At 34.2% G+C, this 26606-nt stretch overlaps 3 protein-coding genes across 3 annotated transcripts; 1 reads left to right on the top strand and 2 right to left on the bottom strand.

The window, feature by feature from the left end:
- Positions 1–1193: 1193 nt before the first annotated feature.
- On the bottom strand, positions 1194–6183 carry LOC136985656 (fasciclin-2-like). The gene is made up of 8 exons (XM_067282981.1): positions 6173–6183; positions 3201–3327; positions 2984–3129; positions 2793–2908; positions 2178–2346; positions 1958–2116; positions 1449–1702; positions 1194–1382 (listed from the first exon to the last, which is right to left on the bottom strand). The coding sequence occupies exons 3-8, from the start codon at positions 3006–3008 to the stop codon at positions 1194–1196; spliced, it is 912 nt and encodes a 303-aa protein (XP_067139082.1). The 5' UTR covers positions 3009–3129; positions 3201–3327; positions 6173–6183.
- On the bottom strand, positions 5801–6232 carry LOC136985831 (uncharacterized). The gene has a single exon (XM_067283201.1). The coding sequence runs from the start codon at positions 6230–6232 to the stop codon at positions 5801–5803; it is 432 nt and encodes a 143-aa protein (XP_067139302.1).
- A 316-nt stretch (positions 6233–6548) lies between these two features.
- IntS11 (integrator complex subunit 11) lies at positions 6549–22026 on the top strand. The gene is made up of 19 exons (XM_067283958.1): positions 6549–6679; positions 10374–10385; positions 10556–10641; positions 11251–11324; positions 11396–11507; positions 11579–11695; positions 11837–11935; positions 13098–13271; positions 13356–13475; positions 13540–13635; positions 14839–14961; positions 15071–15160; positions 15882–16044; positions 16591–16701; positions 18340–18395; positions 18467–18615; positions 20640–20763; positions 21832–21886; positions 21957–22026. The coding sequence occupies exons 1-18, from the start codon at positions 6652–6654 to the stop codon at positions 21880–21882; spliced, it is 1785 nt and encodes a 594-aa protein (XP_067140059.1). The 5' UTR covers positions 6549–6651; the 3' UTR covers positions 21883–21886; positions 21957–22026.
- Positions 22027–26606: the final 4580 nt, after the last annotated feature.

The raw sequence follows: 26606 nt of genomic DNA on the forward strand, positions 1-26606 counted from the left end.
ATTATAGCAAACATCGTAAAATACCTTCTTAATTAGTAATTATTAAGATTTTGTAAACGTTAGACGAGAATTTTGATAATTAAACTTTACTTCCCAACTTCCTGTAACACTGTGAAGTGCGGTATTCGGAATTAGGAGCCGCGAGCTACAGGTTGGTGATATATATTACTAAATTGTAATTAGTGTAAAGTGTACTGTATAACTGTATTTAAACACGTAAAATATTAGTGTTTTAAATAAAGACACTTTAATTAAGGGAATTTTTATTTTATTTTATTTTTTTGTGGATTGAATAAGACGATGATAATGAAGAGTAAGAGAGGATGAAGATTAAAAAAAGAGGATGAGGCTTAGTTTGATGAAATACGATCCAGTCCAACGTCATCACTCCGTCATCATTATACCACTAACGTCATCACTTCGTCATCATTACAAGAGTTGTTTATTCCTGACGGAAGATGAATAGCCCGCCCTTGTATAATAATAAGTGCGTGTGTTGATCTGTATTTTGCATTATATTTTGACATGGAATTTTGAAATTTGGCAGGAATATTTCTGTATATGGGGCATTGGACAATGCAAGTCACTAAGATACAGGGGTTAGAGTTTCGTATCTCGAGTGTGGTTGACACTGAAAATTACTTTATAAACTTCGACTTAACGAGGTTTTACTGTATTTCATTTGTTCATAAAAGTGGCAAAAGGGAACCTCTACTCGAGGGCCACTTACAAGCAGCGGCCCTTCCGAATCTCACATTTATGGGGCCTCAAATGCATTTGTTACGAACACCATTGAATGACTCGTGTATAAACATGAGGGCTAAGCCAAACCACTTAGCTTAGAACTTGGGTATTTATTAGGTATTATGTCACGGGGAGGGTCAAATTAAGGAAGAAGTTTGGAAATTTGGCCACACTACGATACAAATATCGCAATGTCACCAAACTCTTTGTTAGTTCCAGCCTTTTATTTCGTTTTACGTAGATCCATATCAATGGGATTGGCTACGTATAAAGTTGCATAAATATCAAAAGTAATTATTAAATTATAGCTACAATTCATTATTGCATAATTTAAACAAAACTTTAGTCACTTATTACAATAATAGTTTTGAAATTAACATCGATATATTAATTACAATTTACAATTAAAATGTTTATATTTTCTGAATTATAATTAAACCCGTAAGCATTTAAACACCCGTATACACCGTTATTGCACTCGTATCACTCCAACCGTAAGGATAATGTATTCGAATTTCTATTCTGTAATATTCTTTCGGAGTAAATCCAGAAAACGTATAGCTTCTACCGTAACAAGTAGGAATTGTAATATTCATTGGGCATTCAGACTTATAGAAGTTCCCAGATTTTTGTTTAAGCTGTAATAGTACAATATTTTAATGGGCAAATTTAATTTTAGTGTAGTATTTTGATCGTTTACTTACCTTGACGTAGGTGAGGAGATAATAATCGGGTGCATTTGACCCAAATAAATCGTTAAGATTGTGGTACGGCCATTGTATTTTTACAGTGGTACCGCTTACGCTTTCAATTATCAGATTTGGGATATTTCTAGCGGTTTGAAACTTGTATATGCGTTTATCCCATAGAACGGACCTTAATTTTACGTCACTAGAAACACCGAACTTCAACTCGTACACTGTGTTGAATTTCAGATCGGTAATTAAATACGGTTGGCCTAAAAATATAAAATGTCACGTGTGTTTTACTTACACCCCTGTGCAATCTTCTATGTACACATCACAGAAACACGCTGTAAATGGCTTAATTCTTGTAGTTTTAACCATTAAGGATTAAACTCTTATATACAAGGAACGGTAAATGGTTTACGTACCATTTACAGTACGCTTCTATGAAGTGTATATTCAAAGTCACACAAGGCCTTTATATCCACCCCATATTTTATAATTAATTTAAAAAAATACTTACGTACCGATCTGCCAATGTATTTTTGATGGTTCGTGAGAAGCTTCTTCTGTATATATTACAACTAAATAACTGTACGATTCTTTACGCAACCCAACAGAAAACTGAATTGATGTGGGCGTTATGAAATTCGTTTCGACGTCAAGATCGACAGAGGTTGGTCTATCTAAAATTTATTTTTACGTTAAATTTAATTAAGTTTATCAAACACGTTTTGTGATATTTACCATTAACATCCACTAAATACAGTTTAGTCGCATTTCCGTGTTCGTTATGGGCCACACACGTAAAAAATCCTTCTTGGGACTTATTTATCGATTTTATAGACAGGTTGGATATTAGCGTGTCATTAGAAATTTCCCAATTTCCTCCTACATCATCCATCTTTTTCTTGTACTAAAATAAAAAATACAGCAACGAGTTGCATAACTTTCCGATAAAAACATTGTTTTGCACAATAACAGACACATTCAACTATTATTTACTACTTGTGTGTTTGTTTCCCTGTATTTACCATAATGTAATCTGTTTGCCTGTGTTATTAGCGAGATTGAGGCCGAAGTTTTAAACGCGAAAACGTGTACGTCGGACGTTTGGCGCCGCTTTCCTGTAAGTCTAAAGTTTGACAATGGCGTTTGGAAAGTCAGTAGAATCATGCTCGACGTTCCAAACGCCATTGTCAAACTTCTAGGTTACAGGAAAGCGGCGCCAAACGTCCGACGTACACGTTTTCGCGTTGAAAACTTCGGCCTCAACCTCGCTGTTGTATCTCATGTAAGATTTGTTTTGTGATTGGCAGTGATATTGCACGCAGAAGACGATATTGCAATTATGATACTTACATTATCCAGCCAATAGTACGAAGGATAAGGATAACCAATCGCTTCACAAAGTAATCTGACATCATCATCCACGAAATGCTCGTGAGATTCGTAATCTTGTTGAAAGAACGGCTTGCCTTTAAATATTTTTAAGTATTATTTTACAAAGTATTTTAAAAACGTCTAATTTGATTTATAAATAAAGAACCTACCGACCACCCTAATATTCAGTTGCATGCAATTCTTTATATCGCCAAAATTGCAGCATTGGTACACTCCCGTGTCTTTCACCAAAGCAAATTCAAAGATAAGGTCTAATTCGTTACCTTCTCTAACTGTGTAGATTCTATTACCTCTGCTTAAAAAATGGAAACAAAATTCACATAATTAAGCACAATATACTTAATAATTTTTAGAATAAAACTTTACTTGTTTTTCTCTTCAATTCTGCTGTTATTAGGGTATGTCCATATTAAATATTCTTTAGGGGAAAGTATGCAATTGGTGATGTACTTCTGACCTTCTTTATAAATTACATCCTCTGACGATATTGCACCTAAATTGAATTGAGTGCAATTAGTGAGACCCAATAGATGGCTTATTGAATTAGTTTTGTTCATTTATAACTGATTTCTAGCGTAAGATCCCTAGTCTAAGAACTCAAAGACAGTCAAAATTGATATGGTAAAGGCTGATTACATAAATGGTATAGGAATTAAAGTTACTGCAGACGGAGGAATTCTGTCATAGAGGTATACGGTTGCGGAATGCACCATTGACAGCTCAATTAAGCATATGTATGTGTATATATATCTACAGTTCCTCTTGTACTAAGCAGGATTACTATCGCACAGGGATGTTCAGAGGTCAACAGAGCCTTGGGGAAAAATACATATTGGAAACTCTATAGCAACAAGCAGTATAATTTTACCATATCTACTTGTATATTATAAATATATAATGTAAAATTATACGTTTCTATTGTAATACAATGATTTATACACTTTTATGGCAGAGGATCCACATAAAATCAATGTTACTTGCGAGGAGAAGATCAATAGAAACAACCGTCAAATTTAGCCTTAATTCCAATGTAGCAATAATGGGTGGGAAGTATACAGACACAGTAATGTGCATATAGCTTTGTAGTCAGTGGCGTGTTATTCTATGGGCAAAAAGGGCAATTGCTTGGGTCCCCACCAACAAGGAGCCCAAACTGATCTTTTATAAGAAAATATTTCCCCAGAAGGAAAACGTGGAGGGCCCAAATTCAATTTGCCTGGGCCCCCATGAAGCTATAATTGTTTGTGGCTGCTCTGTGTCTGATTATAAGGGGTAAAAGAATTTTCAGCCCATAAGATAAAATATAATAAATCAATTTTATTATGAAAAATATACTTACCAATCAAAGAACAAAAAATGAAGAAAATACAATTGAAGCTCTTCATTATTGCAATTTATTATTTACAAGAAAATAAATTTTCTCTCGCTATTTATTTGCCTTTTATCTCTGTAATTAAACAATATTATCAACTCTTTCAAATGTCACAGAACTTATATAATATGACATTTGAAAGAGTATTTTTTAAGATAAATGTGTCATATATTTATCTTTAAAAAATTGAACTTGTCTTGTTCTTTTTTAATCTTATCGCTTCAAAATAAACAATTAACTAAGCTTTTCTTGAAGTTTTAAAGAAAAAATTCCAGAAATATTCAATATAACCATCCTCACGTTAGACAAAACCTAACGTGAGGGTTCGCGCCTCACTAATAGAGACCACATGGAGTTTCCCGGTTTCTTTACGTGTGTAATACCTAAATAGAGACCAGTTTACCATAGAAAGTCGCCAACCAGTGCTTGAATAGATAAAACCAATGAATACTAGCAGTTGGTCACGGGTTCGTGCTCTCCAACGGACTGGCTTCACGAAGTTTTCCAGATTTTCTTCACGTTAGTAACATATAAATAGGTTACCATAAAAGACCTCCGTGGAGGCATCCCCTTGCTGTATACGAAAAAGCCAAACCAAACCATAGAAAGTCCTTCTGGGAGGTATCCCACATGATAGATGATCTTCATTCTGTACTTTTTCATTAATATGGCATTTCACGATGAGAAGGATTCAACTGTTCTCACGTCATACTCACATGTACAGACAGCCAGGCGTAAATTTGAAATTAGCCTATATTTTTTCCAGGACTATCCTGAATATACGAGTACAAAGTTTCGTAGAAATCGGTTGAGCCATTCTCAACTAATACTCGAACAAATGTACTGTACAGACCTGAATTCGATTTAATACACAGATTATAAAATGATTTCTCCTTAAAAAAATCTGAAATTTTCCTAAAACTAGGAGAGTTCCCCCCATAAAAACTAAAACAATTCCCTCCAAATCGTTTTGTTCCAGGTACAATGCACGTCAAAAACTCTAACAACGAGTTGCTTAACTTTCCCGGCAACATTTAAAACTGCGTGTGTGGCGCCAAGGTACAGACTAAACATCATAAATTAAATTTACAGACATTACCGCCTTCGCTATACATTCTACCAAAGTAGCATATGAGGTTTCCTCCGTATCCTCGTGATAGAACCTTATCTAATCGTTATCTTCTATACCTGAGATTACAATATCATTTCTTCTTTCTTTATCTTCTAACCTCATTTAACTTTTCATGCAAATTACTACATATTGCGCCAATTTCCCGGATTCAAGATCTACCAAAGCAGTGTCTATATTTTCAATCCACGCTTGCCAACAGCTCAAGGCAAGTGCCAAGGGGGTTCGATTCAGATGGCTCACCGTCAAAAAGATGAAGTAAGCCCCGTTGCTATACAAATTTGTTTTCCTGATACTCACATTCGAAAACACACGAAGCAATTCTTACGATTCGTCCATACGCAGTTCTATATTTTCAATCCACGCTTGCCAACAGCTCGAGGCAAGTGCCAAGGAGTTCGTCAGACGTGTCACACACTTTTCTTTTGTCAGTAAAGATTCTGGCGGTTGTAGGGTGTCGAAAGACTACATTTCATCCGATTGAACTTCAGGCGAATTGTCTGCATTGTCCGTTTTTTGTCGTTTGTTCGGAGCCGCGTGGAGAAGAGAGCGCTTCCGTGGACTTCTACGCGGCGGTTTGTCGGGTTTGGAATGGTAAGATGGGCAATTGGGAAAGAAGCACGGAACAGCATCCTTAATTAGTCGAGGAGTTTTATAAGGAACGTTGACGATTTCCTCTCCATCTTTAAACGCTCTCCACGAACGAAGAATTTGATGCGGAGCAAAATGGTCTTCACACACGTGGTCCCGTGCGGTCAGTTCCCGATCCGCACGTGATATCGCTCGTTTCCATTTTTTAAACAATTCCAAATCATTTAGTACCTTAAATACACTTACTTTTTGTTCCTTTGGATTATAATTGCCTTTGCAATTCGGCACGCAACATTTGAAAGGCATGATTTTGTATCTATTTGCTTAAAACACTACCGAATAATACGTTAGTGTATTGTAAACGACTTCCCGATAAGACGGCATCTGGTGGCAAACATGTGAACTACGACCGCATTCTCGACAAAGTTTTCCACAGTCGAACAATAGGAAATGTATTACGTGATTACAACTATAAATTATTCTAAAATTTCGAATTAATAACAAATAATTGTTTCTTAAATAAAGTTAAAAGTTGTATCTTTATATTATTTGGAAATTACGAATTATGGAGGGCGAATAGAAAATTATTTTTGAAAATTTCGTTTAATCGAGGTGGCGCTGTAGTTTAATGGCGGCCGCCTGTCAAATTAAACGTGTGTTTTAAAAATTGATTTATTCTTATAAATCGTTTTATTTTTTTAAAAATTATTATATATTTCGGGGCCATGCCTGAAATTAAAGTAACGCCGTTAGGTAAGGCGTTTAATTTTAGTAGTTTCTTTTTATAATTGAGTATTTATGAATATAAATTTAATAGGTGCCAAAATAAAATTGTAAATTGTGTTCGGATAGGAAAATTCTACATTGAACCTTACACGTGAGCTGCTTTTATGCAATTGACACAAAGATAATTTACATGTATACGTATATCAGCCAATTACATAACCTGGTAGAAAACCTGGTTTACACGTTCACTCAAATTAAACTGGTCGTTACATAAATTGTATAGTCCCAAGAATTAGTTTCACATTTATATAATGGTACAATTAGTGTTGCCACCTTTACAAAATCACCGACCCGGACGGCAGGTCAGGTTTGTTCAAACAGAAGTTCCTGATGCATGCGCAATGTCATTTTACAATGCGAAGAATAATGTGCATGCTGGTTCTAAATCAGTTACAGTTAGGTACTAGGAGTAACGTACAAGCAAAAAAAAAGGTCGAGAGGCAGGTTACGCGTCACACATCAGCATAAACAGAGTAACATGGCAGAATGGCAGATGAGTTTCAGTGAGTGTGAGGTCTTTCATTGTTCAAATGGTGTAAATTTATTAAAATATTTGCAAGAACTTTGTTTCGTTGTAATTTCACAATTTCTATGAAATTCCCGGACAAAATTAATAGTTCACACAGACAGTGAGTCTATTCTTGGACTGTCTGGGTGAAAACTGGACGGGTGGTAACACTAGATACAATTACACCTGTGAATTGGATGGTTGGGATCTTATTCGAGTTGTAGACTGCATCCATAGGAGCAAAAGAGTCAAAGGAACCATATGTCTATTTGTGATCCTTCGTGAGAGACGGCCCCCGAAATCAGGTCGTACGTGACCGTGAGTTGCGTTGCTCTGCTAAGACTATCATGTCTATTTAGCTCCCCCTGCCCTTTGAGTAGCCCACTTGACTGTCAAAGTACTTTCGGGGAGTGTGGGTGCTTGCCTCCATATGGGCACCGAGATGCTCACTATTGCTCATGCAGAAGTGCATGACCACGTGCGGAATGTCTGTCGAGGCGAGCGATAGCAAGCCTTCGCTAATGTGGAGCGTGGAGAATAGGCAGTATACTGATATGTGGTAAAAACTTAACCTTTTGAGGTAAATATCTAGCAAAGGATTGCATGTTCCCTTGATTTGTTTGCTCATACAGGGGGAGGGGAACCTCTCATTCAGAGTTCACATCTTACCCAAATAATAATGATCATTCAAACAATTTTGGATCAATTTAAATCCTTTATCCTTACCAGAGACAGAGAAGAATTGTATTTATCTTCAAGTTGTCTGCTATCTTTCTCTGGCTGCATTTTAAAAAAGGATAAAAGGTTTAAATGAATCCAAAATTGTTTATTTGATCATTATTTAAATTTTAAACTGGTTGTATATAACACAAATAACACACGAACATTAAAAAACCAGTTAAAGCACCAATGTTTTTCGGTACCTGATTTTTATCATTTAAGACAAATGAAAATGTTTGTAATAGTAAGTTTGGTACTTTTTGCTGGTTTTTTTAAGGAGTTTGTGTGTTATTTGTACTGTTTGACAATTAGAAAATGATATTTAACTCGGAAAAATGTATCAAACACTCCAGAGCCTAGAACAAATATATTAAACCAGAATCATTAAGTCAAAAAGTGTAGTTAGCAATTCTGATACAAAATGTCTGAAAGGTTGCAATAAAGATTTTACTGATTAGAATTGTGTATCAAAATACTGTATTAATTCGAATATAAGCCACCTTAAGCCGCAGTAGGAGTTTAAAACTGGAAAATTAGAAAAAATAGTAAAAGATAAAAATGGTTTTATATATATGATTTGAGTCAGTTGCGGGATATCTTCCTTTTCTAGGCTTCAAGAATGATTTTCTGTCATTTTTACACTGAAATAACTTTCCTTCACGGCTCTCCAACAGACATTCTTTTCGTCAACCGTAAATCTTTTAACAGCTGCGCGATTTTCAATTTCTTCGGGCACAACATAACTTTTCTTTTGAATTCGGCATCATACGTAAACCATTTTTCCGTTATTAGTGAATAAAGGTAATGAAAAAATTTAAAATTTGATTCTACACAGCTACTATCAAACAGCAACCGCATTAAATCAGAAATGTGCAAATGGGAAACCACCAAATAAACTGCTATTAATGATCATAATACTATGCGTAGAGCTTAAAGCAAAGACCCTATTGTTGGGGAACGGAGATTGGCAGAAATAAGAAGTTAAAATATTCACTTTGAATTTAAGCTGCACCCTAATTTTGTCTTAAAAATTGGAATAAAAAGTGCCTGTGGCATGACACTTTATTGGCACTCCTCTCCAGAAACACACTTAGTTTGTCTTGGAGACCATTTGGGCACCCCTCTGTGAGTGGTGCCTGGTGCATGATACATCCCCTTGCCCCCCTTGCAACACCACTGAAAAGTGCAGCTTAAATTCAGAGTAATAAGGTAAGTGTAAGAAAGTCTGGTAAACATGTGTATTGGATCTACAGATCAATCATTTTTGAGATAAATAACATTTTCAGTTGCAATTCACCGGCATTAATAGAGCTCTTGTAAACAAAAATTGTGAAACTGCTAAATAAAATTTGAGTAAAATTAAAAATTTGGCTGATGCTATATAAATATATTGATGCTACAAAATGTCTTCATTTTCTGTCATTCACAACACCAACGAAACAGTCTTCACTTACGGACACGACCTTTTATTCGAGGCTGTACAGCTACCTAGTATGAGGCTAGTATGAGCTACCTATGTTTTATTTGATTTTAAATGGTATTGGCAGAATCACCAGAGGATATTTTTATCCATTTTGCCTGTTGTTGCGGAAGCATACCTCAAATAAAAGGTGGTCTGTAAGTGAAAATTGTTTTGAATTGTTGCTGGTGCTGCGAACGATAGAAAGTGAAGACACTTTGTAGCTTCAATATATATATATATTATATATTTTAATGCAAAATATAAGCTTTTATTCAAATAATTGTCATTACAGTTTTAATCATTACCGAGTTTAACCTTAAGAATTTGCATTTGTTTTTACTAGGGATGATATTCGAAATACTGCTCATGCATCCAAATGCAGCTTTGCGTACTGCATTTGACAGTAACCGATTGCAACTAAAAGTATCGCTTATCATAACGTTCATCAAAAAATGAATATTATTATTTAATGCCTGCTGATTTACTGTCATTTTGATTTGAATAATATCTGTAAGTGGCTTTTTTGACTCTTTCCGCTCATTGGGCACTCGGAGAGTCTTTTTATCAAGTCCGTCGTGGATTTAGCCAGGCTCACAATGGGACAGCCATGTAGTGAGGGACAGGACCTGACTCATCTGGGAGGGACTGCTAGACTATCCCCAAAAAAGGGTTTTCCAAGTTCCCAGAGTGGTAGACCTTAACTCTCAGCCATTAGGTTGACCCTGTAAGTGGTTTACAAATCCTGGATTTATGGAAATTATACATGTATTATTTGCATTTCATTCAGGTGAAAATGAATTATTAGATTTGAAAATGTTTCAGAACTAAATGAAAAACTTTATTGAATTGAATCGGAGTTATAAAGGAGCTTACTGAGGTTCCTAAATAATTCTAATTTAAAATTAATATCATTATTGTAAAACCGTAAACAGTAATTATACATGCTTATAATATGTTTTATTATATTTCAGGTGCCGGACAAGGTATTTAAAATTTCAAGTTTCTGGTAATTTATGTGAAGAAAGTCTGGAGACTAACAAGATTAACATTAAGATAGCTTAATTTTTCATTAAATCTTTTAATATATTCGTCAAAATTTTGAATTATTTGTAAATAAACATTTTAATATGTCGTTACTTTGTTGTTTTAACAGATGTCGGCCGTAGTTGCATTCTTCTTACAATAGGTGGGAAGAATATCATGCTAGATTGCGGGATGCATATGGGTTATAACGACGAGGTGAGATTATATACATATATTATTTAATATTATATACACATTACGTGGTTGCCGAGTATAATTGCTATTGATACCGTCGACTATATCTGTTTTCAATTCTTGTGTGTTGTCGAATCTAATGCAAATCTGATTTTCGAGACTTCAAAACACGAAAAAAAGTTAGTTAGAAAATGTAATGCACGCTCTATATCAAATTGAAATTGAAGTGGGAGGAACATGCACGTCTGCACTGTAATACATGTGTATCTTCCAAGTGGAGTGAGGAGTGAACAAGGCTGAATTAACTTAGCTTTCTGCCTGATCCTAATGCACAAATTGGTTCCATAAATCAGAAAAATCCAAAAAAACGTGCACATTAGAATTAGAAAACATTGTAGAAAAAGTATGTTTAATTTAAGAATTTTATGTGCATTTTAACATGTTCATTCCCGAAGATTGCCTTGGAGCATTATACGCTACTTTGCCCGATTTGCTGACGACGCACACGTGTATCCTCAATGTTTAATTATATTATCGCTTGGAGAAATTTTATCGCTTTGTTTATAGGAAAGAAATTTTATTGTACACTTTAAGGAATATATTTTGCATTAAAGTATTACATATTTGCAGAGAAGATTTCCAGATTTTAGTTTTATCACTCAAGAAGGTGGCTTAACAGACCATTTAGATTGTCTGATAATCAGGTATAAAGCATATTTTATATTAAATTATGATAATTAGAAAGATTTTAATATACAGTTTTACATTTCTGTAGCCATTTTCATTTGGATCACTGCGGTGCTCTTCCGTACATGACAGAAATGGTGGGTTATAACGGTCCAATATACATGACTCATCCAACTAAAGCCATTTGTCCGATTTTGCTTGTAAGTAATTTTTAATAAATTGAATATCTTTTTATTAATGATCTTTTACTAATTAAAAATCAATTCTTTAGGAAGATTATAGGAAAATAACTGTCGATAGAAAAGGAGAAACAAATTTTTTTACTTCCGCGATGATTAAGGATTGTATGAAAAAAGTTATAGCTGTGAATTTACACCAGACTGTACAGGTAATTAATATTATTTAATACGAAAGATTTAATTTAGTTATCCAGTAATTAGAATTATTTTTATGTTTTTGTTGATTTAGCATTTAATGTTGATAGTTATTTGAAAAATTTAATTAAATTATCAATCATTTTGCTTATAAGGTTGATGAAGAACTTGAAATCAAAGCATATTATGCTGGCCACGTGTTAGGTGCTGCGATGTTCCATATTAAAGTTGGAGACCAGTCAGTAGTATACACGGTATTTAAATTCTGTTCGTTTATTATTATTTTTAAAAATTTTATTACTAATTCTTTAAATTACTTTATTATCGAACCTCTCCCATAATTTATTTTTTAAATTCTTCCATTTTGTAAAGTATGAATTGTTGAAAAATCCTTAAACAATATGAAATACAGGGTGTTTCCTTTAATGTCCCTTGTTTTAAACTGTTGTGTAAAATCCATTTATTCACATGTGTGAATAAAATGTGTTGCAGAACGTTAGTCATTTTGCTTGAAAGGGCCACTGCTGCTGCATTGTGGTGATCTGGACTTCAATTGACTCACAGTTTAGATTGCAGGGTCCCCATTTCTTGGTCTAACAAATCGTCGGACATCAACTTTTGCTTTGTGGGCACGTCAAGGATTGTGTATATGCTACAAAAGTGGCAGATGTGAGAATCTCGCAAACAAGAATCGTAGATGCCATTTTAACAGGCGTAACTCCTAATGTGCTGGCTACGTTAGGAGTTACGCTGTTAAAGATTACTTGAGAGAGAATGAATTGTACAGGAACACACAAAGTTAGATATACAGGTTTTATTAATTCTGTAGGATGTGCATTTTGAACAACACGAAGGACGCATCGTCCGAAATGCATATCCTCCAGAATTAGTAAAGTCTGTAAATTTAACTTTGTTGTGCATTCCTATATGATTCATCTCTCTCGCACAATCTTATACTTACTCCTTACAATTTGCTTTTGTTCTAACCAGGATCGAATGCTTTTCTTATGCAGAAACAAACCACTTTCGGTAACATGCCGAATAAATAGTTTTGTTACATTTCGAACTCTCGTTGAGAATAACACATTTAAAAGGTTATTAGCTTTATTCCGATGGTAGGTAACTCTTAATCATGCCAATTGATTGCAATAATTGAAATCTTGATTTGGTTAAATAAATAACATCTGAAATGTAAACATTACGTCGTAAAACGTATGTTTGCAAGACCCTGAATCGTCAACCAAATTGGTTTCTGATTGAGAGGAACAATTGTTCTTATTTCTGAAACTAAAGATGAGAAATTCTTTCATTATTAAAAGTAGAATAAAAAAGATTCAGCTGCTCTTCATTCAAAGAAGATAGTAAAAAAGATTAAATATAAATAATAAATAGTATTTTATCACTGATTTTATATAGGGAGATTACAATATGACACCAGATCGCCACTTAGGCGCAGCTTGGATCGACAGGTGTCGTCCCGATTTATTAATCACCGAGTCGACCTACGCGACCACGATCAGAGATTCTAAACGTTGTCGAGAAAGAGATTTTTTAACGAAAGTCCACGACTGTATCGAAAAAGGCGGAAAGGTAATCTTAATATATTTATACATACGTATAAATTTAAATAGAGATATATTAGAATTATTTATTGCAATTTCCACCAAACATTAGGTTTTAATACCAGTATTTGCATTGGGAAGAGCTCAAGAACTTTGTATTCTTTTAGAAACATATTGGGAAAGAATGAATTTAAAAGTACCAATTTATTTTGCCGTCGGTTTGACGGAAAAGGTAAAAACTTGGAATTAATCTCATTCTTTAAACTTGATTAATTACATTTATTGTAATTTTCTAGGCAACCAATTATTATAAGATGTTTATTACTTGGACTAATCAGAAAATTAGAAAAACATTTGTACAAAGAAATATGTTCGATTTTAAGCATATAAAAGTATGTACATTTTTAAAAATATTCTATATTTTATTTCCTATTTTTGCTTGTTATGTTATGCAAATTTTAAGTTATGAAATGCGCATACCCATTTTTCCTAGACTCATTAAACCTTCAGTAGATCGGTTGCCTTCTTACCAAAGTGACAAAATAAATGAATTTTATGCTACAAACCGTTATAGTTATTTACAAATCAGTACCGATACATCAGAAAGTATAATTGTAAAATGTTTAGGAATTTACAAATTATAAAAGAAGCTTTAAATATTAGCACAATAAAAAGGCTAATGTAAAATATTCATTCTTTTATCATTGGTTATCAATGTAATAGAGGGTAATGCTAATGAAACAATGTGTCAGTTATTATTTAGAGAGTTGAAAATATAAATATTAGCGAGGTTGAGGCCGAAGTTTTAAATGCGAAAACGTGTACGTCGGAACCTAGAAGTTTGACAATGGCGTTTGGAAAGCCAGCGGAATCATGCTCGACATTCCAAATTCCATTGTCAAACTTCTAGGCTTATAGGAAGGTGGTGTCGAACGTCCAACGTACACGTTTTTGCATTTAAAACTTTGGCCTCAACCTCCCTATTAACATAACAATCTGGTATAACAGTAAGTTGGACCTCACCTGTTTTGATGATAATATTTTCTATCAAACTTCTTTAAAATGTATTGTTTTGTTGGCATTAATCTCTGTATTAATATTTGCTAAGGTTTCTAATAATGTAAGTATCGAAACATTTGGTATTTGTTGCTTAAAATGTTTAATATTGTTTGATTTAATGTGTAATCTACCATACTGTTATTTATGCAGTTTCCAATTTTACAAATTTAAGCATTTTTCAGCAACTTTAATGGTTTGTGGCACGTTGTATCTGCAATACATAAGATATTGATTTTGTCACTTCACTTTTGTTAATGTTTTGCAACCGTTTAGATAATGCCGCACGACTGGTTATTTAGACTGAATGTTTAACTCTGTTAAGTTTTTTCACTGTTCTGTACGTTTGTCTGATGACGGTGCTGTAGACCAGTGTTTCTCGACCTATTTCTCATTGTGGACCAGTAATTATATGCGACTATAAATTATGCTTATATATGCTTAACTGGAGCTACTGTACGTAACTCTAGATTACTATTTAAATGTCTCCCGTAATCAACTGTGCCAGCATCAGTACAATTGAATATTTTTTCTTATAGCCATTTGATCGTGCCTATATAGACAACCCGGGTCCTATGGTTGTTTTTGCGACTCCGGGGATGCTTCATGCTGGACTTTCTCTTCAGATTTTTAAGAAATGGGCTCCAAGTGAAAATAACATGGTAAATAATAATTCTTCAGATTTTATTTAAAACGAAAGTATTTTTCTGATTAAATATTACAACAGAATTCTTATACAGACATATTAATTGCGAAAATTTTTGTTGTAAGGTTATTATGCCTGGTTATTGCGTAGCAGGAACTATAGGTCATAAAGTGTTGGGCGGAGCAAGAAAAATTGAATTTGAAAATAGACAAGTGGTGAGTTTCCATTTATTTGAAATATATCTTTATATTTCAGGTAATCTTAATTGAAGTAATCCATATTTAGTGCTGTCTAGAGTGTTCAATAATGATAGTTATACAGTATAATTAATGATAATAAATTACTGCAGATTATTTATAGGTTTTAAGCATAAAAATTTGATATTATTATATGTTTTTTTTATCTAATCCAAACTCTCGTCGTAATTATTTGGGCTATTATTACGGACCAATTAATTCCGACTTGTTATTGGGCTATCGCGTCTACGGTGGGGTCAAAGTGGCAATGTCGAAGATCACTAGCATGACTACACACAATTTTCTCTATTTTTTTTATACCAATGGTGATGTCACTGCCGAGGTAGTGGCAAGTGATCGTCGTAGATAGCCTTTTGAAACAATATTATCTTCTTGCTAGTGCTTCAACTTAGTTTTTAGTTCACATTCAGACAGAAAACAAACTGTAGTATACTTAATTTTCAGACATGTTCTTATATAATATTTTGATACTCCTGCATTGCTTTTCATATGTCAGATTTGTAGATTTTTTACTTTTTTAGCTATTATGTGGTGTCACTTTCTTTCATTTTTGGTTTCAATAGCATATTGATTGACTTAAAATTAAGATCTGTAGATAAAAGTTTGATAAACTAATATTATAAAGTAAATATCACATCAAAATGTTACTGAAAATATAAAAAATTGTTTTTTATTTCAGGTGGAAGTAAAAATGTCAGTTCAGTATATGTCTTTTAGTGCGCATGCAGACGCTAAGGGAATTATGCAATTAATTTCTCATTGCGAACCGAAAAACGTACTGTTAGTACACGGAGAAATGACAAAAATGGAATTCCTGAAGAAGAAGATATCACAGGAATTTGGTTAGTATGATTTAGTATACATTAAAAATTCTAAATATTAATAATGACTGCACGATAAGGTCTCGGCCTACCACTGCGGAAGATTTGGCATCAAATCCATTTCAAACACTTGTAGTTGGTCGTGGGTTTGTCTCTCGCCAACAGGTGGCTACTTGGAGTTTTCCAGGTTTCTTCACATTAATAACACTTAAATAGGGGCCAGTTTCTCACAAAAGTCCTCCCGGGAAACATTCCTCTCAGCAGATCACACATAAGAATTTATATCTTAGCGAAAATCATAAAATACGAGAAAAATCTTTTCACGTACAAATTTTGCGCATCCGCTTCAGTAAAAAGTTCGTAAGTTATCCGAAAATACTATAACATCTCTTCATTTTAGCATTTGACTGTTTCGAGTTAGGTTATACAACTAAATTCGGATTATTCGGAAAGTGAAATTAAGACATTACAAAAACAGTCTTTACTGTTATAAAGCAACTTATAATTTAAATTAATTTTTAAAGATTAAGTTAAACGTAAGTAAGAAAAGTTTTATTTTGTTTGTAGGTCTGGAATGTTATATGCCTGCGAATGGAGAAAGTGTAACTATTAATACGCCTGTTAATATTCCTGTCGACGTTTCACTTAGCTTGCTTAAAAAGGAGTTGGTTAAAACAGGTTTGTTCTGATTCATTATTATTATTGAATATTTTCCAATTTAATTCAATCCCAAAGTTAATAATAATCTTCAACGTCTTTGCTTTACTGAAGTATTATCATAAACACATTCCTGACAATGTCCCTAGTACTTCTAAGTTTCTTCGGCTCGTCTTCGAGATTCGTATTCACAGTTTAACCTTTAAATTTCAATTTTTAATATTATTATCGATGCTATCTATATTTTAAATATTTTTAATGAATATTTAAGTTGAATGGTGAATAAATACAGAGCTCAGAAATGTCAGAGACATTATTTAGAATGTACTTTTATGACAGTACTGCATTAAAGCAGTGTTTAATTTAATTGAAATTAAGTATTCAAAAAATAAAATATTGCATTTACATTAATCACAGGTTAAAAAGTTACATAAACAATAGTCCAAAATATATCAAAATATAGGACCTTCCAAAGAAATGCTACCATTTTAAATTATTGTAATAATGTTAATTATTATCCAAGAACATTACACATTAAAATATTGGAAAAACTGCTCAAGTTTTACATTTACCCATCACAGTTTCTCGTGTGTGCGCATTGTGTCGCACAGCACAAATCCAACCAACACTCAAATTCTTCCTACGTTCAATACAGCACATCCATTGTCACTCTGCAAGCTGTAGAATTGAGCTACTATGAGAAATGTCAGCCACAATTCTACAGCGTTCCGCGTATTACTTGCATTGCAATGTGACAAGTGATTCTGACTTGCAAACTGCAGAAACAAAACTCTTCTCTATTGAGGTTCTGTAGATGAATTTTTGTAATTAGCATAATAAGTAATGATCAGATTATTAATCGAGATGCACTCCTTGTAATGTATGCAGGAGTTGCATGGTTCAAATCCTGCCGTTTTCTTCTAGATGTCGTAAATTAAATTTAATACGAGATGGTAACATTGCCTATTCGTAATTCCAAATTATAGAAGTAACTTAAACCAAAAGACTGCAGAATTGTAATCCAAAATAAAGTTATGAATGAAAAATTTAATCTTTTTATGGTTATAAAAATTATATTTTTTGGAGTAATTAAATTGAGATAAATTGCCAACTTACTACTTAATGTTTGATGATTAATTTTTAAAACCTACGTCAAAAAGCTTGAATTAAATATATTAATTCAACTAATGGACAGTAATCTATGCAAATTTTCACAAATATATTATAAGAAATTGTATTATGAAATACACATTAAAGGTAGCAAGATGTCAGCCCGAGATCTACAGAATCTAGATTCGAGTCTATCAGATTTTCGGAAATTTTTGTGAGTGGTCGGCTCAGATATTTAAGTCCATATCCATCTGATTTCCTATAAGCCCGATAAATTTATTATGGATAATGGATATGCAGAATAATGTCCTCTTGGTCAATTTCTGTACAGAAATCAACATCAAATAGCAGAAAAGTTTTTAAATGTTTCTATTTTGCCTACCGTCATATTTCAGTGTTGTTAGATTTGTTATTTTATACTAAAAACTATTGAAATAATGTCTAGACATGTCTGAAATACTGGACAATTTGATTTTACATATGACTTTTGAGTAAACGCTGCGATTAAACATAGCCGTATTCTTAAAATAATATTTCAAATCTATCTAGGATCTGACTCAAAATATCCGAAATTACTTCACGGGGCTTTGATGATGTACGATAATGTAAGTACTTAATGACTAAATAAATAACGTGTTTAATATATTGTCTATTTAAAATATTGATTATGTTTCAGACTTTATGGTTATTAGAACCGGAGAGAGCAATGGCGGAAGTCGGAATTACTGGACACCAAATAAGATTCACTTCCACGGTCAGATTAGAAGATCCGACAGGTAGTCCCGCGGCCAGAACTGCTGATACGATTTACCAAAAAATGAAAAGGTATCAAAATACATTTATTCAGAAAATGCTATCTATACTTAAGTTTTCATTAGCAATTGTAATAATCGCACTGTATTCGATAAAAACTCACTTTAGACAATATCAAATTTAGTAGAAAATTAAGAAGATATTTTAAAGAACAATATTGAAAAAGAACATATTAACAGGGATGTTAAAATACATTGTTGACCCTTTATTAATTGCATAAAAATGTTCACAAAGCAATACTTAATCATTTTTGGCTTTATCAGAGGTTTCGTTGTCGTTGTGCTCTTCGCTTCTTGGAACAGTACGTCACTGTCTATCCTGTGCAAGTTGTTGCTAGCACATTTCTTAAAGCTCTATAATTGTGTGAGATCTGCAGATTAAGGGATTAATTATTATAAAATATAACAAAATATTTTATTTCTTTGATAAAATTTTAACAAAAAGGATGTACATTTTTATTTCTGAGAAAGTTAGGAAACAAACTTCCTTTCTAGGCTGACTAAAAACTACTCACTGTCCTATGACAATGAGTCAGTTACCCAGCCGTCCCCATAAAAAGCCGTAGATTTCCCACCTTTTCGCACAGTTCATCAGAGGTTCCACGAGACCCGAACTGGCTACATAAGCACAGTTCTTAGAAGACAGAAATTGCCATAAAAACTCGGCAGTCTTCCATAATCTTGAAGGCGTCATATAAAAGACATAAACCATAATGTATACTGAGCACATAGGAGATTGATTCTCCCGTTCCGCATTCTCCAGAATACTTATCAACACGTCGAGATTTAAGATGATCAAACCTCCAGTGAAGGTAGTATAATATTTAGAATGATTGTAAGCTCTCTCTCCGCGAGATAGGTTTTTGAATTTGTAATTCATTGAAATGTTGTGTTTAATAAATCCTTGTTATTGTTCTAACATGATCTCATTCTTGATTCGAATCCGAGCAAACAGCTTTTCCACTTATTCGCGACCCTCCCACTCAAAATTCCTCACGAATGGATATTAGCATGCCTAACGCTATAACTAGACTGGTGTCAGGAAAAACAACTTACAGGGGAACTTCACAGACTCCTGTTTCTCATTAAAATCTTAGGAAGCCATCCTTCGACTCTGCAGGCCAGTTTTTCCAACTGGACAGCTGATTAAGTGGTATAGGAGTCGAGCCAAACTCGATACTCCCAGCTAGCCTCACAATTGTGTCTTCACCAGCTCATAATACTACTATTCTTCTAACATTTACAAGAATATGGAAAATTTTTATCACTTATTTAAGTCCTGTGCATTGGTTAGTAGTTTGCCTGGCATATACATCCTGCTGGGAAAGTAGGATTTTTAGCATGTTTTGCATGTATTCCAGAAAGTGTACTTTCACTCTAACAACTATTGAAAATGCAACTGAAACTCTAACTCTTACAGTTGTACCAAACACTTAATTTTCAGGCATAGTTTGCAGGTTGCAATTTTGCCATATACAGGTGGAGACTGATTTTTCCTCCCCTTTGCCTCTTTAAAACTGGAAGAAAGATAGACTTATATTCGGAAACATTGTATACCTTGAGTGGTTGTCGTCTATATATATATATATATATATACATATACTAGTTATTCAATCATAATACAAACAAATTGAATGCCTGAAATGGTAATAAAGTGTTGGTTTGCTTTTCTAGGGAATCTGGCTTCAAGTCTGGGTCAGATTCTCAAATTATCATGGTAATTTGACGCAGATATGCCATTCTTAGACACAAGAATGGCATATCTGGGTCAAATTTTAATAGAAATAACAACAAATTTGAATTATTCAATAATTCAAATTCATCAGATTTGTCAGAAAATCATATCAAATTTACAAAGATTTCAAACAAAAACACTTTAAATTGGTTTAGAGATATTTTCATGCCAGATTTCTGTAATAAAGAGCTCTAGTAATGTAGATCATCTTCGATGATTAATCAATTAACATGTAGATTTTTACCGATTATTCATTTACATCCAATTTATAACTAGAAATAAGATTGCTTGTATGATTACAGCAAATTAAAAGACAGGAATATTCAAATGTTGGCCGACGGATCCATTTCGATAGCGTCCGTTTTGATTAAAGTCGACAACATCGACGACGAAGTGAAACACGTTTACGTATCTTGGGCGTACCAAGTAAGTTCGTTTATCTGTAAAAATATAAATTTACACTCTTTTCTATAAACGGAGAAGTAAAGTCTACACAAATTTATTTTTTGATTTACAACAAATAAAGAAAGGGAAATGATAGACATTTTGAGTGGAAAAAAATTATTTATGACCGAAAAGTTCAAAATGCTCAAATTGCCTGTTTCTGTGTGCAACACAAGTCAATTAGATCATTTGTTTACAAATGCCATTCTTCTTCTTCATTGTCATTGCTTCTTCCCATGTTTATATAGTGTCAGTATTCCCAACTTTAATCTTTTTCTCCACTTCTCTCTATCCATCCCCCTCTCCAAATCCTCTGCCACTGTGTCTCTCTCTATCTTAGCTTTGGTCGTTTTTCCTTCCTCCTCTCTATCACTTCCAATACTCTTTCCACCTTAGACTTCACTTCTCTCCACATGTCCAAACCATCTTAATCTGGCGTCTCAATTGGCGTTTGAGGTCTCAATTTGAGATCCTGAAATGCCAATTGCACGACAATTTTTCTTAATTTATTTATATTCCTGTGTCTTTTGACTTGTAGGATCCACCTTGACTGTTTCTCTTATGTAATCATTCCTAATTCTGTTCTTTTTTGTCACGCTACACGTCATCTCAACATTCTCATCTCTACTGTCTTCTTTTCCTGGGCTCTTGTAATTGCTCACAGCGCTGTACCTCATAGCAGGTCTTACTTTGGTGTTGTATAATCTTTCAAACGCCATTAATAAGTCATATTTGAATAATACAACAGAAAAGAGAACACGTCGTCGCATATTTGCTTGTCTTCTGTTTTCTTTTCCCGAATAGCAAAGCATTAAAGCGAGTGAAATGCAATTTTCTGCCGAAAATGTCTAGCGTGTTCCTACCTTTAAAGAAACACAAACTTGCAAAGTTTACTTAATTTTCTCTTGTCTTAATAGTGTATAAGATGTATAATTTAATCTGATTGATAAAGATTTTAAAGTAAACCTATTAATCAAAACTTAGAACACGACACAGATTTTTAAGATTAAATGCTGTTTTACATGAAAATTTTAATTATTTCTTTTATAGGATGAAGAACTGGGAAGCTATCTTTTATCTATCGTTCAGGATATGCAATAGATTTGTAAATTTGATTTTTTAATCGAAAATAGTCAGATTTTTTGGCACTTAATAATTTTTTTTTTCATTTTCAGATGTCCGGAATGGTTCGTTGTACAAATCATCAAAGTTACTCATTAAAAAAAGAGGTTTTTGTATATAAAATCGAAAGCTTTTTTCTTCTCGAACACACCGTCTCAATTTGAGATCCTCAAATGCCAATTGCACGACAGTTTTTCATAATTCATTTATAAATAAATATAAACGACCTTTACTGCCTCGGTCTTTTGGCTCCTATTGCTCGGAAAGAGGATAATATCTCTCGGAAGTTTACTCTCAAAAACTTGTCGGGATAAATTAACTTCTGCTCTGTTCGTCTAGATCGGTGGCATTTTGCCGTATATTAATGCTGTAATTTATGCCGAAATATTGATTTTGTTTATTAGTATTATAAATTATTAGACAATGTATCGTACTGAAAACCAGATGGCCGAAGCATTAAAGGTAATGAGGAATGTTAAGTTGTGCAAGAATGAAATGTAGGTATAATTTTTAATGAATTTTTCTGATATTTATGCACTTATAATCACTGAAATTGACTTTATATATATATATATAAAGACAATTTCACTGGTATACAGAACATTACACTAGGTGTTAAGACAAAAGGCTGCAACTCGCGAGACCCCTTGCGAGTTGCAGCCTTTTGTTCGATCGCTCAGATCACCGCTGTCTCATGGCGTCTCCAAATTTCTCTCATTCTATCTCCCTTGACGACATAACATATTTTAAATGACCAAGTTCTCTAACATGGAGATTGGCAAAGTACTTTAACTTGGCCCCATATAAAATGATGAACATTCTTTATATTCATTTTTGGGTGAATATTTTTTAAATTGCAACCTAAACCAGTTTATTTAGGGGACATTTATTGATAGAATAAACTAAAATATAGCATTGTGCTCCAATTTTTAATAGAAAAGAACAATATAATCTACCAGAAGATGATTTAAATATTATTAAAGTAGAGGTTCAATGAACTGCCAAGATGGAGTTAATTTACTTTTAGGATAGTTGACAATCAAATGCAATTAAGACAATTCGAAGGATTGCAGAGGGCTGGTGGTCGTTGAAAAACGGAGGGATTCGAAGGATTGCAGAGGGCTGGTGGTCCGTTAGAAACAGGGATATAAAAATGTGGGGCACATAGTCGTGGGGATTGGAGTTCGAACTCACCCATCCATATTATATGAGGAACCTTCATGATAAATTACGGATGTCTTGAACGGGTCGGAACTGAAAACAGTTTGGTTCGGGGCATCATTCTCCATCCTTCAATTAAGCCAGTCAATCCTCATCCAATAGGCTTAAATTGTGGCCACTCTGTAGCCTAAAAAGTGGTAGTGCCTCCCATTAATCGATGGTTCAGTTAACACAATAAAATTGACGTAAAAAAAAATCTTTAATATTTAGCACAGCAAGACGTAAATTCATTGTTTTTATATGAACATAATAACGAGCGATAAAAGCGCGACATATCGACATTGACCGGTATCGACACCTTCGGGATTTAGCACGCACACACTCCACTTGGATTAATATAAGGAAAGTCATGTTTTTGTGACTTACAAATCAATAATCAGGTTACGTATTATGTGTTAGGCTAAGTGTCGATATTGATATAATTATAATGTCATGGAATACATCGAGTATGTTCTTATAAAGAAATTATATTTTTATTATTTATCATAGTAAATTCCTTGCGTTAAATACTACACGTAAAAGTATACCCTGTGCGCAATTCTGTATAATAAATCTCGTCCGTTTTATGTTATATTCGATAAAGAACACAAGGAAAACAATAGTTTTACCCTTTTTTAAGGCTAAAGAACATTTCAAGAAGAAATTGGGAGGAAATCTGTCTTGGGTAGGTTGGGCCCCAACGTGGGCTCGGTCAAATCTACGATTGAGCTCGAAAAGGGCCTTTTTAGTGCCTACAGAATAGAGTAAATAAATAGAGGGGTGATTATCTTGTTATGTACTGTAGGCTTACAACAGTATCTAGTTTTAAAATTAGTATTTTACAGTACAGTCGGGCGTATAGGGAGGGTGCTTATGGTGCTGCAGCACCCCTCGATACAAAAGCAATTAGTTATATATAACGCATATTTGAAGTTACTCAATTACCTCGTTAATGAGGACGAGTAACATTAAACCTCATTAATCACGATGAGTAACCTCCGAAAAACGATGGAGCAAGGGGTGCCTCTGTCTACTGGCGCGTTATCCTATGGGCAAAAAGAGCAATTGTCTGAGGCCCCGTGCAATTGCTAATTTGAATTAGGAGCAATTTGCCCATTGCAATTGCTCCCAATTCAAATCCTCCTGGGCCTGGTGAAGTTATAACGCACCATTGATCTGTCTACCCGAATTTTCTTCAAGCAGCACCCATATTCTGGATACGCCTCCGAGTACAGTTGAACCTCAAAATGGCCGCCGTTTGGAGGTTGGCTTCAACTGAAGTTTACTGTAAATAAATTCAATTATAAATAATAATGTACTTGTATCAATAATTCCTACATAAAATTGTTATCGTATTAGGTGAAGATTAAAGAAGTTTTTTTTTTAACTCTTTCCGCCCAGTGGGCACTAAGAGGGCCTCTTATAGCAAACCCATTATGGGTTCGGCCAAGCCCACAATGGGGCGGCCGGGTGGTGAGGGACGGGGACCGACATATCCGGACGGACCACCCCCCGAAAAATTCCTGGGGATTTTTCGACCCGTCCGGATTCGATCCCGGGTCCCCCAGGGCGGCAAGCTGCTAACCTTGACCGCTCGGCCATCCAGCCGCTAGATTAAAGAAGTATGTCAGCTCAACGAACCCTACAGATGAGTGGTTATAATTACTCATATAACGCTCTAACACTAAAAAAATTCACCAGAAATTGAGTGAAAAAAGAGTATTTAGGCCCTATTTAAGTGTTAACGATGAGCCTCTTATAGCGTATAACCATACGCTATAAGTCTAAAAGCACATAAAGATTGTACCGTAACTGTTAGTTGTACCTGTTAAAATATTTTCTGAAGGCATAAAAATAAGCTACTCTTTTAAACGATTTAGCGTATCATCCCTCCCGGTAATTTTCTGTAGGGCCTCACAAAATTACGGGGAAGGATGATACACTACACGAGGAATTCACGCTTATAGTGAACACTTTCCTCTATACACTGACAGATACGAAATATATGTTGTTCTTTAAGCATTTTATCAACACTCAGAATTCGGTTTACCGCATCTGAAATCGGTACTAAATCGAGCGTGGCGTTAAATCGAAGTACCTCTAACAAGTATCGTTGTAAGTAACAATGTATAACCGATTACGTGTATTGTAATGGGTTATACACGTAAATTTGGTGATGAAAATTGGCCTCCAATGCAAAAAACGTGCATTTAGTATAGGCTATGCTATCAATAAATGCAGCTACCCTCTTAAAACGCCAGCGTAAATACGCTGGCGTTTTAAGAGGGTAGCTGCATTATATCGAAATTTAACTTTTTGTATGCGATTAATTAATTGATAACCTAATAACCTGATACAGTCAAACCTGTTTTTGTGCGGCCTTTTTCTGTGCGATTTTTTTTGTGCGGTATATGAAAATTTCAATCAAATTGGAACATAATTGCATCCTGTAAAATTTTTAAAAACTCTATTGGTTGTTTTCTATGACATCAGCAGGTTTTTTCATTTTTTATTCAGTAAAATTTTTTTCTCATACGTTTATTTCGGTCCCCTCTTATTTTAATAGCATAAAAACCATAAATATTATGTTATATTTGAACAGATGCGGTAAGTTAGCTCCCCTCCAGCTTTAGACTGCAGGTGTGAAATTTCACGCCTTGTTAAATGAAATAACACTTCCTGCAGCCAGGGCCGGATTATCGAATAGGCAAAGTAGACAAATGTCTAGGGCCCGGCTTCAGTGCAAAAGATTTCTCTGTTTCAAAATGAGTTAAAAACTATTTAAGAAATTAGATAGGACAGAAAAGGCTGTATTTAACAATTTCTACTAAGCTCCGCTCGACTAGCCATTACCTAAAAAAAAAAAAAGGTCAACAGCCACCCGTGCGTCAGAAGTAATGTGCACCACGAGATCTCTCGCACCATCTAGAAATATTCCTAGGGCCGCCTCTCGTGGTAGTATTAATGTATGGTTATGATTTATTTTCTAAATCTAAACTTATACGTCGTGACATCGCATATTCGATATAGCGTTCAAGTTGCTCGAATGCGAAGATATTACAATTCAATAGTGTTTTATAAAAGAGTTAAAAAGGGTGACACTACGGTGTGACTTGGGGTGACACCACGATATCCGCACCGGGTGTCACCCATGCTAGCTACGCTAATGTCACATTATATAAGATTTGTTTAGAAGCAACTTATTTAAATGGGGCCCCAATTTAAATTTTGTCTAGGGCCCGCTAGACTCTTAATCCGGCGCTGCCTGCAGGTATTTTTAACTTTTTAATGTTAGATTCGTATTTAAGTGGAAATAATTAATTAATATAAAAATTAAAATTCTTAGAGGATTTTTCCCCATTAGGTGTTGCAGAAAAAGGCCCAAGGAGTTAAAAAAGCAATTCCTAGTTATTTCGTACGGTTTCGAGTTATTTTCTACGTGAGACTTTTTTTATGCGGTCCCTATTCACCGCATAAAAAAAATATTTTTTTAATTGTGTTGC

This window comes from Centruroides vittatus, unplaced genomic scaffold (genome assembly GCF_030686945.1).
Source record: "Centruroides vittatus isolate TY-2023 unplaced genomic scaffold, ASM3068694v2 contig_1213, whole genome shotgun sequence".
NCBI classification, from domain to species: Eukaryota; Metazoa; Arthropoda; class Arachnida; order Scorpiones; family Buthidae; genus Centruroides; species Centruroides vittatus.

Excerpts from the sequence above, each read along its gene's own strand:
- LOC136985656 (XM_067282981.1), bottom strand. The coding sequence starts at position 3,008 with ATGCAACTGAATATTAGGGTGGTCG. Across the intron at positions 2,909-2,983 it reads ACTGAATATTAGGGTGGTCG|GCAAGCCGTTCTTTCAACAA; the intron begins GTAGGTTCTTTA and ends AAATATTTAAAG. Across the intron at positions 1,703-1,957 it reads AAAAATACATTGGCAGATCG|GCCAACCGTATTTAATTACC; the intron begins GTACGTAAGTAT and ends TTATATTTTTAG.
- LOC136985831 (XM_067283201.1), bottom strand. The coding sequence starts at position 6,232 with ATGCCTTTCAAATGTTGCGTGCCGAATTGCAAAGGCAATTATAATCCA.
- IntS11 (XM_067283958.1), top strand. The coding sequence starts at position 6,652 with ATGCCTGAAATTAAAGTAACGCCGTTAG. Across the intron at positions 13,272-13,355 it reads GTATCGAAAAAGGCGGAAAG|GTTTTAATACCAGTATTTGC; the intron begins GTAATCTTAATA and ends ACCAAACATTAG. Across the intron at positions 18,396-18,466 it reads CTTTGATGATGTACGATAAT|ACTTTATGGTTATTAGAACC; the intron begins GTAAGTACTTAA and ends ATTATGTTTCAG.